The sequence below is a fragment of the Elephas maximus genome, chromosome 16 (assembly GCF_024166365.1).
Source record: "Elephas maximus indicus isolate mEleMax1 chromosome 16, mEleMax1 primary haplotype, whole genome shotgun sequence".
In the NCBI taxonomy this organism is placed as follows: Eukaryota; Metazoa; Chordata; class Mammalia; order Proboscidea; family Elephantidae; genus Elephas; species Elephas maximus.
Window position 1 is genome coordinate 7,402,430 of NC_064834.1, and position 16,463 is coordinate 7,418,892.

General features: G+C 48.6%; 1 protein-coding gene across 1 annotated transcript in view; it reads left to right on the plus strand.

Moving 5' to 3' along the window:
- ZCCHC24 (zinc finger CCHC-type containing 24) overlaps positions 1-16,463 on the plus strand; it is an 83,347-nt gene that overhangs the window by 7,717 nt on the left and 59,167 nt on the right. The window contains exon 2 of the mRNA XM_049855055.1: positions 5,138-5,338. Coding sequence (XP_049711012.1) covers positions 5,138-5,338 — 201 coding nt within the window. The remainder of the gene's footprint in view (positions 1-5,137; positions 5,339-16,463) is intronic.

Consider the following 16,463-nt stretch of genomic DNA (forward strand, 5'->3'; position numbering starts at 1 on the left):
CCATTGTCCAGCTTCTTGCCTTGTCCACAGATGGCCTCCTCTCCATCCCAGCCCACACCTGCCTTTGTGTGTGGAGGGTGTGCGTGTGTTTGACTCCAGGGGCAGGAGGCCTGACAGACACCAGGAGTGGAAGGAGGGCAGATCCCTGTGGGAGAAGTGGTAGAGTCGTCTGCGGGATGAATGGTTTCTTGTCCCAAAGAGGGGAGGGTGGGTGCACGTGTGTGTGCACGGCAAGTGTAAAAACCAGCTGTTGTTCAGTCGGTTCCGACTCATGGCGACCCCTAGTGGGTCAGAGTGGAACTGTGCTCCACAGGGTTTTCAGTGGCGGATTTTGTCAGAAGTAGATCGCCAGGCCTTTCTTCCGAGGTGCCTCTGGGCAGATTCAGACCTCAGACTTTTTCGTTAGCAGCCAGATACGTAACCGTTTATGCTCCATGGGGATTATAGAGGTGGCTTTTTGGGATAAGAAAGCAGTTGTTTAGGTGACGAAAAGACCCCCCGTCAGGGGACTAGATTCAGAGAGTTCCTCCTCCAGGGCCATCTCAGCACCTGGGGGCAGGACTTGGCATTGCTTCTGCCAGGCCTCCTCAGGGTGGCCCCTGCACAGTGGGGGCTGCCTGCCTCTCCATTGCCTCGCCCACGGCCGTGACCTTCGCCTGCAGGTGCTGCTCCCTTCTATGCCTGCCGCCTCTGCCTCTTCCGCACACCAGTCTCTTCTCGCTCTGGGCTCCCTCCGAAGCTCTGCCACCTCCCTGACCCCTGCCTGCCCCCTCGCTGTTCTGGGGCAGGGAAAAGGGGCAGAGGAGAGGAGCATGGCTTGCTTTGGGACATCTGGAGTTAGCCCTGAAAATTTTTGCCTCAGCATCTCAAATTCCTGAGCAGAACCCCCAACCCCAGTGCCCCGCCTCTCACACAGTCCAGAGAAGCAGATGCCTCATCTTGCCTGGCTGAGGGGCCCTGTGCCAAGGAGAGTGGTCCACACCTGGCATTTTCCTCGGATTCCCCTTCCTGTAGGGGAAGCCAAGCCTTGGAGGCTGTCTGGGGGCTGAAGTATAACAAGCTAATAGATGTGGCGTGGATCTCATGGTAACACACACTGACGGTGTTACCTTGGGCAAGTTACTCAACCCGTCTGAGCCTCGGTTTCCAGCTCTGTAAAGTGGGGCCTATCAAGTCCCTCTAAGCAGTGTTCTAGCCAGGCTAAGGGAACTAAGGACGGGAAAGGATCTAGGAAAGCAGATGACGCACGGTAGGGTGAGAATCAGCTTTAGCATCTCCCACCTAACTTTCCCCTAATAGCCAAGTGAGAACCATGGAGAAGTCCAGCAGATGTTCCCCCAGATGTGGTGTGAGGATCCCAGGCTTCCTGCGAGCTGCTGGGATCACTGACTCAGGGAGGAAGGAGCAGCGATCTCTTCCCTGAGGCTGGCGATTTGGGCCTAGAGATGGCCCAGGGGTGCCCACCCGCCACGTGAGTGGGGCTGCCCTCAACCAGCACCCAGAGGAGCTTCCTCTGGGGTGGAAGCACCTGTCTTAGTCCATGGAACCCTGAGGCCCAACCTGAACCCTTCAAGGTGTTACGGCATCACTGTGCCATCTGTCAGATAGGGCTCCGGGCCTCTCCTCTCTGTGGTTACTGCACCCAGGGCGGTAGCGGTCTTCAGTAGCAGCACAGCCTGGGCTCTGGAGGGTTGCTGACTCTGCCTTCCTGTCATCCACTGTTGGAGGGATGAGGGGGTGTCACCTGCGCAGAGATTCAAGAGAGACTTCAGGGCCTCTCAGGCTACCTCAGGCCAACACAGGAGGGGTCACGTGGTGGTTCCTGCCCCCACCTAGGGCTACGTAGGTCGGGGAGGCCCCGGGAGTCTTTTTGGGCAGTGGGGCCTCCGAGAACACCTGAATCGGTACTGTTCTCATGGTTCCTTGGAGCCTGCGGCCCTGAGGAAGGGGAGGGGGTGTGTCCAAGGCTGATCTGGACCCAGGTTTGAAGGGGGTTTGTGTGGACAGAGAGAAGGCATTTTAGGAGGCGGGACAGCCAGTGCTGAGCTAATGGAGACAAACGCAGAGCTGCTATGTGGGGACACCTGGAGCAGTAGCTGGGCTGTGGCCGAGTCAGAGCTGACCATTGAGGGGAAGCCCACGCCCCTTGCCCACCAGCTAGAGAGAAGGACTTTCACAGATGACGCCCACATTTGTTAAGCACCCTCTGCATGCTGGGTGCACCTGGGTGTCTGGACCTAAGAAAGCAGGTCTGGGGACATCATCGAATTTGCCTTCTTCCTCCCCTCCATTTTAAAGAGGGGAGATCCAGGAGGCCAGGCCCTAGCTCTGTGGCTGGAGGGGAGGGAGCTCTTGTGTCCTGGCCTCTGCTCTGTCCAGTCCCCACTCGCCTTTCGCCTCCATGGCCGGAGCTCCTCTGGGCCTTGGGAGAGGAAACAGCTTGTTGCCCCACCCGCTCTTTGCGCTGGCCAGGCCAGCAGGACTCATGGCCCTCAGGCCTGGCTGCATGCCTGGGCTCTGTGTCCAGCGCCTCAGTTTCCCCATGTGTATCGTCAAATGAGGCTAGATCAGCTGACTGCTCTCTGTCCTTTCAGCTCTAAGGTGGTGTTTGTCTTGAATTGGTGGTGGGGGAAGGGATGGGGAACAGCCATTAGGGGCAGGCTGGGGGCACTGGAGGTAGGGAGGCAGTGGGGGAGGGAGCCCTGTGTACACAGAGCTGCCAGGGGACAGGACAAAGCTGTACGCCTTATGATGCCATGGACGGGTGGGGGCGTCAAGCTGCAGGGAGAGGGCAGCCTGTTCTGAGATCCCCGCTGCCCAGGGGTGCCCGTGGGGGCATCCGTGGGCAGGGGATCGTAGCTGCAAGATGGGGGGACAGGCTTTTCAGGGTGTAATTAGTGCACTTTCTGGCACCCACCAAACTTCCCCTTCCTCTTGACAATTTGCTGCCAAAACAGCCCTGATTCCTGTGGACTTGCTTAAATCTTATCCAGAAAAAAAAAAGGGGTTGTTATTTGTGAAATTGCATTTCCCAGCCATGAGGGTGAGTCACACGCACCATTTGCAGCTTCAAGTTTCTTGTTTGGATGAACTTTTCTCTGGGAGGCTGAGTGGTGCTGCCCTCCCTCTGGCCAGTTTCAGTGGTGACTGGGGCCTCCTGGTTTGGCGAGAGTCCTAGTAGCAAGATAAGGAGAGACCTTACCGGCTGGAAAGTGCAGGGGGTCCCAAGGCTGGGTGGGGTGGGCCAGCTGCGTCTGAACCGCTGAGGAGAGTTCTAAATGCAGACCCTGGTTCTCGGTCCCAGGCGCTGCTTTGGTGGGTCTGAGGTGGGGCCTAGAAAATGATTTGTTAAACATTTCCCAGGTCATTCAATGCAGATTTGGATACACTTATTGAATGTGTAAAATGAGGACCATGACTCAGAGGGTTGTGGGGAGACTCAGCTATCTCAGTACTCGTAAAGTTCCCAGGGCCTGGGACATAGCATGTGCTCAGTATATGGTAATATCTAACCCAATTTCCATCTGGACGCTCCCCCAGCCCTTATGGGCCCCATCACTGGCTCGCACCCACCAAAGACGGGGGGTCCTTTTTCTCTCAAGATGGACCACTCCATCTCAGGCTCAGCTGAGAGCTGGGGACTGAATGGAGGTTTGCGCAGTCTCTTCTACTGGTCCTGTGTTTAATGAATCCTAATATGCTAAAAAGGGTGGGCAGCAGGAAAGCAGAGATGGTCATTGCGAGTTTCATCCCCCAGTCACCATAGGCGATCTGTGTTTTGGGCCTGGGTCGCCTGTATGTGGTGTCTGTCTTTCCTGTCAGATCCCAGGCTCCAGGGCAAACCTCCCCCTGTACACAGGAGGGAACTGAGGCCCAGAGAGGGAAAGGGCTGGCCCATGGTCACACAGCAAGAGGATGTCAGGGTGCAGAGACAGTGGTGGAACCTGGCAATGAGGCCTGTGTTGTTCTGTAGGAGACGAATGCCAGACCCCACATAGGGACTGAGCAGGGAGGCTGGGATACATGTCTGAGTGGTAGGCTCTGTCTGGAAGCGGGTGGGGGGGTGTCCTGGGGACAGCCTGCCTTGCTCCTTCCCTCCCCTCCCCACAATGAGGGGGCACAGAAGGGACCACCTGGCCCCCATCTGCCCCATCTTTTTAAGGGAGCCTGAGGCCCTGCCTTGCTGCCCATCAGTCCGGGGACTCCCAGAATAAGGCCTTGTCTCTGCTATCAGGCCCAAGGCTCCTCATGACCCATGGCTCTCTCCTAGAGTGATGGGACCCCTGGGCTGAACCAGGGGATGACCCCAGGGGAAGCTGCCTCTTTCCAGCCTTGGCCTTGGCCCCTGCCAGCCCCACTGCAGGCCCCACCTTCTCTAAATTCCAGCGTGCCTGGCCTCCCCAAGGCAGTGACTCCTATGGAGGCTGTTTACACCAGGAGGGGGTCTGGGCCTCGTCTGCTTTGAAGCCAGGCGAGACGTCTGGTTCCTGTCATCTGGAGGTGGGAGAGGAGGGAGAGGTGGGCTGCTTCCCTCTGCGGGCTCCCAGAGAGGTGGCCTGGGCTGGGTTGAGGGTTCCTGGGACACGCTATGTGGACTTCCCACCACAGGAGAGCCGCTGAGACCTCCTAGGGATCAGGCTAAGGGCTACACTCAGTTTTTTCTCCTGAAAATAGAAACAGTGCTGCAAGTGATGTTCCTCTTCCTTGTCAGATGGGGAAACTGAGTCAGTCAGAGGTCAGTGACTCACCTAAAACACACCACGGGTAAGTGGCACAGCCCAAGCCTAGCTGGTTGCTTTCCTAATTCGTGGCTGTGTAAACAAAAACTAAGGATCACCCTGAGAGTCATCACCATCATCATCGTCACCAGGCCTACGATGAAGTGCTTTACACCCATGGCATTGTTCCTGCCTTCCTTACAGAGACCCTGTGAGTGGCGTCGTTCTTCCCATCTCATAGATGGGGCTACCAAGCCCATGGCTTGCTCATGGACACACAGCTAGAGTTAGGGTTTGAACTCGGGTCCTCGGAGGCAGAGCACATGGGTAACTGAAGGCTCGGCATGACTTCCTGGGTGTGAGTGTGGGCCCGTGGAGGTGCCTAGGCTTCCAGAGACCTCACGGCTCTGTCTCCCCAGGCGCTGAGCAGCAGTGTGTACAAGAGTGCCTCACCCTACGGCTCTGTCAACAACATCGCCGACGGCCTCAACTCCCTCACAGAGCACTTCTCTGACCTGACCCTCACCTCCGAGGCCCGCAAGCCCAGCAAGCGGCCCCCACCCAACTACCTGTGCCACCTCTGTTTCAACAAAGGACACTACATCAAGGACTGCCCCCAGGTAAGGCAGCCTCAGCCAGGCAGAGCTCTTGGGTTCCTTTATGGCCTGTGGACCCACTTCTGTGGGTAGGGCAGGTGAAGTGATGCCCCCCCACCTCCGCCAGGACCTTCTTCAGGTGAATAGGCCCATGGCTTTCTGGTCTCTATCTTCTTGTCCCCTCTGGTATTTCTGAGGCAAGACTGGCTGGTGTGGACAGGACAAAGGTCCAGCCCAGGCCCATGCTGGTGAGCCAGCAATCTGGGTGGGGGGTTCTGGACCCCAAAATGGGGTTCTGGGACTTCAAGTCCCCAGCAGTCTTCCTACCGGGGTAGGTCCTGTTCCAGCAGTAGGACCGGGGCCAGCAGTCTCCTCACTGTTCTCCCAAGGCCCCATCTCCTCACACTCATAGGGAAGGAATGCGGGCTTGGGGCCAGGAATCCAGATGTGTTCCCCCTCCCCTAGACCCCACCTCTGCCTCCTCTGTGGCCTATGAGGGAGGAGGGAAGGGGCCCTGCCCTCAACTTTGTGCCCCAGAAGAGGTCTAGGTGTGGACCTCAGACACTGTAGCCTGGGCATCACTCCCTTGGGGTGGGAAGGGCGCCAGGGGATGAAGGTGTTTGGTCAGCCCCAGGCTCTTACTCAATGCTTCCCCGTGACTGGACAGGGTGCTGGGGCAGATCCCACTCACAGGAGGACCCCCGCTAGCAGACATAGCTTTGGAATCCTGAAGGGGAAGGGTAACAGCTGTTTTAGTACGGCGGTAAAATTATCAATGATTTTCTTCCTCTTACATTTTCATATCTTGCAAGTTTTTCATAATATGATACTAATTTTATTTTATATATATATAATGGAGTCCTGGAAACTCTGAAAATCTATGTAGCGTTACCCTCCAGATGTTGGAAGCTGTGGGTGTGGTTGGGTGGTGTTGGGACTTTCCAGGACCATGAGAGACCCATTACTTTCCCGAACTCTCTTCTCAGAAAGGGCTGTGCCTGCTTCAGGTCCTCGCTACTTGAAGCATGGCCCAGGGAAAGCTGCGTCGGCTACCCCTGGAAGCTTATTAGAAGCTCAGCTCTTAGGCTCCACCCCAGACCTGCATTTAGTGAGACCCCCCAGCTGGTTCGTGTGCACTGGGATCTGGACCTAAGCCAACCCCTGCAGAGAGAAGCCCACCCAGAGCCCTGGAGAGTGGAGCTGACCTGTTGGTGGCTGTCCTCTGGATTCCATACCCCAGGGGGCCCTGCCTACCGCTGTCTGTATGCAGTAAGCAAGGGACCCTTGCTTAGGGAGATCTCAGCAGTGGGTGAGGGCCTATCTCCCAGGGGTTTTCTGGGCAGGATGAGGGCAAACAGGCAGCTAATGATCTGGCCATGACCCACCCACTCAGCAGCCCCTGGGCTCTCCCCAGCCCAGGCCCCCAGCACAGGCTGTCAGCGCATGTCTGTGCAATCGTTTGCAACACAGCAGAATCTCCTACCTGCAGCCTGGGAGGTGGGTGGAGCAGGAACCGGCAGCATTTAAGGAGGAGATAAGAAGGCAGTGGGTTCAGGGTTAGAATTCTTGCCCTCCATGCAGGAGACCTGGGCTCAGTTCCTGGCCGGTGCAACTCACGGGTAGCCACCATCCATCTGTCAGTGGAGGCTTGCGTGTTGCTCTGATGCTGAGCAGATTTCAAAAGAGCTCCCAGACTGAGATGGACTAGGAAGAAAAGCTTGGTGATGTACTTCTGAAAATCAGCCAATGAAAACCCTGTGGATCACAAAAGTTCAATCCCGTTGTGCGTGGGGTCACCATCAGTTGGGGGCTGACCTGATGGCAGCTAACAGTCATAAGGAGACAGGCTAAGTGCTTTCCCAGCATTACTTCACCGAATCCTCACAACTACCCTAGGTGCTAAATGCTCCCACATCCTCCTTCCACAGACAATGCACTGGATGGTTTGAGTGAGTAAGGCGCTTGCCCAAGCTCACGGAGCTAGTCAGTGGAGGGGCTGGGATTGTAGCCCAGGCAGGCAGGTAACCCTCAGACACCAGCAAGTGCCTGGTTCTCCGAGGGGGCTGCCTCCCTCAGCCTGGGAAAGCTTCCAGGAGAAGGAGTGCTTGAGTGGGACTGTCAAGACTGATGGGAAAAAAGTGGCAGTGTCTCGCATAGTATGACAGTATCGGAAGGCGAGGATGGCGAGCCAGAGGCAGAGGACAGCGAAGGGGTACGTGTCTGTCACTGTGTGCATCACCCTCTCAGACAGGGCTGGGCCTCCCCAACTGTGGGGCACAGGGTCCTTGGCCTCAGTGTGTCAGGCTTTTCAGCACTCTGGTTCTTCCACCTGTCTTATCTCATGCAGGGCTCTTAACTCTATGGCAAAAGTAGGAGTATTAGCCCCTTTTACAGTTGAAAAAACAGTCTCAGAGAGGTGAAGTGCTGAGGAGTGGGCAGAACTTGTTTGAGAACTCTGGTCTTGAGACCTTTCTTTGCCTGTGTGAGTATCTGTGCCATTCCATGCTGAGAGCCCTGCCTCCATGGCCTGTCTGGGGAGCCTCAGTTTCTCCCTAGAGCTGGCTGAGGCTTTCTCCAGGCCCCATCACAAACAGATTCTGTCCAGGACTCCTGCAAGCCCAGACTTCCTGCTTTTCCCAAGAAGTAGGAGGACAGAGGCCCCAACCTCAGCTTCATCGTCTGTAAAATGAGGCAAACGTGAGCACTAAAACATAGGGCTGTGAGGATTCAGCGAAGTCACGCTTGGGAAGTGTTTAGCCTGGTGCCTGGTACTCTGTAAGCCCTCAATAAATGCTAGCAGGAAGAATGCACCCACCTGGCAAGCTGCTCAGTATTTTGGCAGGCTGGAGTTAATTGGATGTTGTCCACCCCTCACCTGCCCTGCTCCAGGGGCAGATACTTGACTAAGCTAATCTCTGAACCCCTCACTCTCTGACCTCTGTGCCAGCCCAGGGTTCTGTACACAGTAGGTGCTCAGTAAAGTCTTCCCGAATGAAGGAATGAGTCATGGAACCCTGTTTCAAATTAAATATTACGTAAGACCTCATCATATATCATATTTTAAAATGGAATGCTTTTTTGTGATAAATTTGTCAAGATATAATTCACATATGATACAATTCACCTATTTAAATTGTATAATTCAATTGTTTTTAGTGTATTCACAGAGTTGTGTAACCATTACCACAATCAATTATAGAAATTTTCATCACCTCAGAAAGAATCCCTGTACCCTTTAGCTGTCACCCCCAACACCCCACTTGTCCCAGCCTTAGACAACCACTAATCTACTTCATATCAATAGCTTGACAGTTCATGTAAATGGAATCCTATAACGTGGTCTTCTGTGATTGGTTTCTTTTGCTTAGCATAACGTGTTCAAGGTCCATGCATGTTGTAGCGTGTGTCTGTACTTCAATCCTTTATATGCCCAAATAATAGTTCATTGTGTGGTTATACTTTGGGCTATTGTATGTAATGCTGCTATGAACGTTCACATACATATTTTTGTGTGGACAATTATTTTCATTCCTACTGAGTATATATCCAGAAGTGGAATTGCTGAGTTAAATGGTAACTCTGTGTTTAACTTTTTGAGTATCTGTCAGACCATTTTCCAAAGTGGCTGCACCATTTTACAATCCCACCAGTAGTGTATGAGGGTACTAATTTTGCCCCATCCTCACTTACACCTATTATTATGACTTTTTGATTGTATTCACCCCAGGCATCCTAGTGGATATGAGGAAACCCCGGTGGCATAGTGGTTAAGAGCTACGGCTGCTAACCAAAAGGCCGGCAGTTCAAATCCACCAGGTGCTCCTTGGAGACTCTACGGGGCAGTTCTCCTCTGTCCCACAGGGCTGCTATGAGTCGGAATCGACTCGACGGCAATGGGTTTGGGTTTTTTTTCGTAGTGGCTGTGAAGTGGATCTCATTGTGATTTTAATTTGCATTTCCCTGATGATTAATGATGTTGAGCATCTTTTCATGTGGTTGTTGGTCATTCATATATCTTCTTTGAAGAAATGCCTATTCAAATATTCTACCCATTTTTAAAATGTGTTGTCTTTTTATTATTCAATTGTAAGTGTTCTTTGTATATTCTAGATACAAGTCCCTAATCAGATACATGATTTGAAAATGTTTTCTCCCATTCTGTGGGTTGGCTTTTCATTTTCTTAATAGTGTCCTTCAAAGACAGAATTTTTATTTTTAATGAAACACACTTTATATGTTTTTCTCATGTTGCTTTCACTTTTAATGTCCTATGTAAGAATTCACTGCCAAATCCAAGGTCACAAAGATGTACATCTATATTTTCTTCTAAGAGTTTTATAACTTTTGCTTTTATATGTATCTTTGATCTATTTTGAGTTGGCTTTTATGTATGGTGTGAGGTAGGGGGTCCAAATTCATTCTTTTGTGTGTGGCCGTCTTCTTGTCCCAGAACCATTTGTTGAAGAGATTATTCTTTCCCCATTGAATGATCTTGGCACTCTTGTTGAAAATCAAGTGACAATAGATGTTTGAATTTATTTCTGGGCTCTCAGTTCTATTCTGTTGATCTGTATGTCTGTCCTGTGCCAGAGCCACGCAGTCTTGATCACTGCTGCTTTGTAGTAAGATCTGAAATCTGAAAGTGAGTCTTCCAGACTTGTTTTTTTTTTTTTTTTTTAAGATTGTTTTGGTATTCTGGGTCCCTTGAATTTTCATATGAATTTTAGGACCAGCTTGTCAGTTCCTACAAAGAAGCCAGCTAGTATTCTGTTAGGTATTGCATTAAATCTGTAGATCAATATGGGGAGTAGTTCCATCTTAATATTAAGTCATCCAATCCATGAATATGGGGCATCTTTAGCTGTTACCAAGCTCTTTAGCTCCACCAGTAAGTGCCCGAAGTCACCCTACTCTGCCGACAAGTCTCCTGCCCGAAGGTGCTCAGCTCTCTTGCTTTGCTCTATGAGTAATCATGCCCACTGTAGCTGCATTGCTCCATGGGCCAGAAACCCACCGTGCTATCGCACATCAGTCTCCTGGTTCTGCTGCTGCTATTTCTCTGCTGTCGCTTCTCACCATCTCCACGGTCTCTGGTGTCACAGATGACTGTTTCCTAAGTCTAGGAGGTTGTCAATGCAGAGACCCTGGGTCCAAAGGATTCACTCCACTCCTAGCTTTTCCAGCTCTTCTTTCTTGATGGTAGTTAGATCCCCCCCTGCTCTGGAATTGACTCTCTTTTGAAGCCTAGTAGCATGGCAAAACTGACCAATCCCCTTGTTAGGGTTCCATGCACCTTATTTGCATTGTTAGCAAGCTGTCCAATCCCCTTGGTGGGCCACAAGTGCCTTCTTTGCATAATCCCACCCAGTCACTGTGTGGGAGTTATAATACCATGCATAGCTAAAAGTGCCATGTTAAGTAATTCACTGCACCACCATTGACATACAATTGTTGACAGTATTTCTTCATGTCCTTTTCGCTTCTGTAAAGTCAGTAGTAATGTTCCCTCCTTCATGTCTTGTTTTAGCAATGTGAGTCTTCTTTCTTTTTTGTTAGGTCAATTTGAAAGTTTGTCTATTCATCTTTTCAAAGACCAACTCTTGGTTTCGTAATTTTTTCTACAGTTTTTCTATTCTCTACTTCATTAATTTATTTTATAGCCTTTATTATTTCCTTCTTTCTGCTTGCTTTACATTTAGTCCTTTTTTGTTTGATTATTAAGGTGGAAGATTAGGTTGCTGATTTGAGATCTTTATTGTTATTTTTTTTAATTGTATTTTTAAATGAAGGTTTACAGAACAAACTAACCTTCTCATTAAACAATTAGTACACATATTGTTTTATGACATTAGTTAACAACACCACGACATGTCAACACTCTCCCTTCTTGACCTTGGGTTCCCTGTTACCAGCTTTCCTCTCCCCTCCTGCCTTCTAGTCCTTGCCCCTTGGCTGGTGTGCCCCTTTATTCTCATTTTGTTTTATGGGCCTGTCTCATCTTTGGCTAAAGGGTGAACCTCAGGAATGACTTCATTACTGAGCTAAATCGGTGTCCAGGGGCCATACTCTCAGAGTAAGATCTTTTTTATTTTTAATGTAGGCATTTGCAATTATAAATTTCATTCTGATCACTGCTTTTGCTACAATCCGTAAGTTTTCCTGTGTTGTATCTTTATTTTCAATTATCACAAGGTTGACTCATTACCTATTTAGGAGTACGTTGATTAATATCCACGTATTTTTGAGCTTCTCAAATTTATTTCTGTTATTGATTTCTAACTTCATTACATTGTGGTCAGAGAACATACTTTGAATTATTTTAATCCTTTTAAATTTGTTGAGTTTTCTTTTCTTTTTTTTTTTTAATGGTCTATCTGGGAGAATGTTCCGTGTGCGTTTGAGGAGAATATCTATTCTGCTGTTGCTGGGTGAAGTGTTCTATAGATGTCTGTTTGGTTTCATTAGCTTGCAGTGTTTTTCAAGTCTTCTATTTTTTTTTTTTTTTTTTTTTTTGTCTATCTTATGCCTAGTTGTTCTATCCATTATTGAAAGTGGAGTATTGAAGATTCCAACTATTATTGCTGAATCGTCTATTTTCCCTTTAATTTCTCTTACTTTTTGCTTCATTTATTTTGGTGCACTGTTGTTAGGTGCATATATGTTTATAATTTTTTTATCTTCCTCATGGATTGATTATTTTATTATATAAAATGTTCCTCTTTATCTGTAGTAACATTTTTTGTTTTAAAGTTTATTTTGCGTGATATCAGTATAGCCACTCCAGCTTTTTTAATACTTGTTGTTTGCATAATATATATTTTTTCTATCCTTTTCCTTGCAAGTAATCATATCTTTGAATCTAAAATGTGTCTTCTGTAGAAAATATATAGTTGGATTTTTTTTAATCTAGTCTGACAATCTTTGCTTTTTGATTGGATTGTTTAATCCATTCCCATGTAATGTTATTATTGATATAGTTGGATTTACATCTGCTATTTTACTTTTTGTTTTCTAAATACATCGTATCTTTTTTGTTCTTTTAGTCTTCGTTTGTTGCTTTCTTTTGCGTTAAGTAGAATTTTCTAATATAACATTTTAATTTCTTTAATGATTTCTCTGTATCTTATTGAGTTATTTCCTTAGTGGTTGCTCTGGGGCTTACCTTATACGCCTTAACTTATCAGAATCTGCTTCAGACTTAAAACTAACTTAACCCAGTGCCCTGAAATATAGAAATGTATTCCTATATAGCTCTATTCCCTTTTCCCTGTGTTTGGGGCATTATCCCTATACATATCACATCTGTATATGTTACAAACCCAACGGTACATTGTTATACTTATTACTTTATGTAATTTTATGTCTTTTAAAAAAGCTGAGAGAAGAAAACAGAGCAATTATTTATTTATAAAAAAATTATTTATAGATATTGTTAAATTAGCCTTTTTATTTTCCATTTCTGGTTCTTGTGAAGTCAAATTACCATCTGGCATCATTTCCTTAGTCCAGCAGAACTTTGCTCCCGCTCACCTCCATTGTGTTGTTATTGTGCAATACATTACATTTTTTATATGTTACAGGACAAACAATACAGTTATCTACATATTTTTATAGAATTGCTTTTTAAATCAGCTAAAAGAAGAAAGATGAAGCAATATGCATTTATACCATCATTTATAATTACCTTCATTGGTGCTTTTTTGTAAGGGTTTGCATTACTCTTTGGAGTCACCTGCTTTTAGCCTAAAGAACTTCCTCTGTTATTTCTTGTAAGGCCGTTTTGCTAACAACAGGTTCTCTCTGTTTTTGTTTACCTGGGAATGTCTTTATTTTGCCTTTCTTATGAAATGGTAACTTTGCTGGGTATTGGATTTTCAATTAATAGTTTATTTCTGAGTATGTTATCCTACTGCTTTCTGACCTCCATAATTTCCGATGAGAAGTCAGCTTTCAATCTTACTGCGGTTCTCTTGTAACCGACAGTTCCTTTTTTTTCTTGCTGTTTCAAGGTGTTCTCCTTGTTTTTGGCTTTAAGCATTTTTGCCATGATGTGTCTGCTTGTGGATCTCTTTATCTTACTGGGATTTTTGTTGAGCTTGTTGGATGTATAGATTAAAATTTTTCATCAGATTTGGGAAGTTTTCAGCTATAATTTCTTCAAATATTTTTTCTGCTCTTTCCTCACCTCTCCTTCTGGTACAATGCTTTTTAAATGGACTAAATGCTTTTAAAATTTTAAGTGATCTAACTGGGGGGTGTCAACCCTGCTAACATCCTGGAATTGCAGCCCATGGAGCCCCAGAGCTCTGAGAAAGGCAGCAGGGAAAGTGGAGTTGAAGCATTGATTGCCAGTGGCCCAGGTGGAGGGACGGAGGAGCCAGGGGGCATAGGCCACTTGTTAGTTGATTCTTTTCCAGCCTTAGGAATAGAAGGTGTCCACAGCTCAGCTCACTAGACTGGCAGGAATTCTCACAGGTGGCAGGGACTGGGTGAGGGGTATTGGGCTCTCCAACAAGACTGGAAGCTCCCAAAACATAGCAGAAGGTGCTGGGTGAAGCCATGCCTGGGCCTGGATCCATCTCCAGTCAGTGTCAGCATTGGCCTGAGAAGTTTTGGGAGCCAAGAGTGTCTACCATTCAGTTTTTGAAAAACCTGCTCTTTCCACTGCCTCCACACAGTGTGCCAAGCATGTAGTCCCAGAGTAATAAGAGTATTAACAATAATAATAATAATAATGGCCTCTAAGCATTGAGTTTACCACTGAGTATAGTGTGTTATATGCATTAGCTCCTTTAATCCTGTTAACAGCTCTATAAGGTAGGTACTATCATGATCCCCAGTTTCCAGATGATAAAACTGAGGCCTAGAGAGGTTAAGTGACTTGCCTAAGGTCACACAGCTAGTGAATAGCAAAGCTAGAATTGGAACTCGGGTCTTCCTGACTCCAGAGCCCATGCTTTCTCAATTACATTCTTCTATCTCCCATTGCATCCAGTCTCTGATTTCCACTATCATTCCCAGAAAGTCAAGGTTGCTGGAAATAAAGAGGGATGAATACAGTGTGAGCAGAGGTCGTTCTGAGCCTGGTTCTGACCAAGTGGATATACCCGGTAGATTTCAGCACAGTCTTACTGCAGGGTGTCTGCTGCCCTGGTGTTGGCAGGAAGGCCGGCGGTGGATTGAGGCTGCCAGCCCTGGTGGCTGCAGAAATCCCAGCTGGCTGCAGAGGAGGACTGGTTGGTATCTGTTGGGCCTGCCTGCAGGTAACCTGGGCATCTCAGGTTTGGCTTCTACACACTAATGGGGCAAGACTGTAAAGACTGGAGTGGCAGCATCTTGGTCTGAGCCAGCTATACTTGCCCTCACTGGTATATGTGTTCGTGGTGGGGACGTGTCACATACGTGCCCAGGACACACAGTCTGTCTAGGATAGAGCCAGACCCAGGACCCTTCCTGAGCTATGGTGTGCCAGGCCCATGCTAGAGCCTGGACTGCCAAGGTGCAGAGGCAGAAAAGGCCCTGCTCCGGTTGTCCATGGGACAGACAGAAACATTGTTGGCCACTCAGGGTGGCCAGTGCTACAGTTGAGGTTTGCAAGTGACCAGCTCTGCCTAGGGCTTCATGGGAGGCATCAGAGAGGAGGAGGCTGGACCTGGAGCAGGAGGGCTTCCAAGCAAGAGTATAAATGCCCAGAGCCTGCTTTCCGGGGACCATGAGCCCTTGGCTGTGGCTGGAACTCTGGGGAAGGACAGGAGGTGTGGCCAGGAACAGATCGTGAAGGCCTTGTGTGCCAGGTGGTGCAAACTTGGACTCTATCTTGAGGGCACGGAGATGCCATCCAGGGGTTTTAGGTGACATGCTCAGACTGGCATTTTGAAAGATCATGCTGGTAGCAGGTTGGAGGCTCGGCTGGAGGGAGCAAGCCTGCAGAGGAAGCCAGGCCAGGAGCATGGATAGGAGCTGGTAAGACCAGGAGGAGACGCAGGGGCAAGCAGGGGCTGGAGGTGAGGGAATACTTCCAGAGACTATGAAAAAGTACTATCCCTGAAGCGTGATGACTGGGAGGTAGAGGGTGAAAGGGAGAAGGCATCAAGGAGGGCCATCAGATCTATGAGGTGGGTGCCTGGGTGAGTGGGTGCCACTAACTGGGACTCACATATACCTGTCTTAAAAAAACAGGTTTTCCTTCCAGATATCATCAGAAAACATTGACTACCTACTGTGTGCCATGGGGGCAGTGGTAGTTCAGTGGGAGAGTTCTTGCCTTCCGTGCAGGAGACCTGGGTTTGAATCCCGGCCAACACGCCACATGCACAGCCACTACCCATCTGTCAATGGAGGTTTACAGGTTGCTCCGATGCTCAACAGGCTTCAGCAGAGGTTTAAACAAAGACTGACTAGGAAGAAAGGCCTGGCAATCTACTTCTGAAAAATCAGCCAGTGAAAACCCTATGAACCACAACAGGCCAATCCCCTTGGGTCGATGCGATGGCAGCCAACAACAACAACTGTGTGCCAAGCATGTAGCAGGCGTTTGAGGGTGCCACAACGAACAAAGCAGGAAAGGCTCCTGCTCTCTGGGAGCTTATGCTCTAGTTGATGGAGTCAGACAATAAGCAAACATCGGAATAAGGAAATGCCAGATGGCAAGACAGGCTGTGAAGAAAATCAGAGTGCTCTGATGGAGAAGCCAGGTGACTTCTCCATCAGGAGCAGCAACGTGGGGCTAAGGGCCCACGAGACTGTTAGAGGCCCTCAGATATTTTCATTTTCATGTATTATAAAACCAGATGAAATTATGAGTATAATGATAATATATGTATAATACAATGAACCTAGCCTGGAATGTATTTATCTTTATACCAATGCAGTCATAAAATATAATTTCTAATAATTTTTTTTTAATGGACGAAAAAGCCATGAAGGTTATAATGCAGCCCTGGAGAATGTCTGGGACTGCTTTAGGTTGGGTGTCTGCCGCGGGCCTCTCTGATGAAAGTCCGCCGAAACTCCAGATGGTAGCCTTCTTCTCAAGCTCAGATGGAATCCCTGGGTGTGCAAATGGCTAATGCACTTTGCTACTGACTGAGAGGTTAGAGGTTCATGTCCACCCTGAGGTGCCTCAGAAGAAAGGCCTGGCAACCTACTT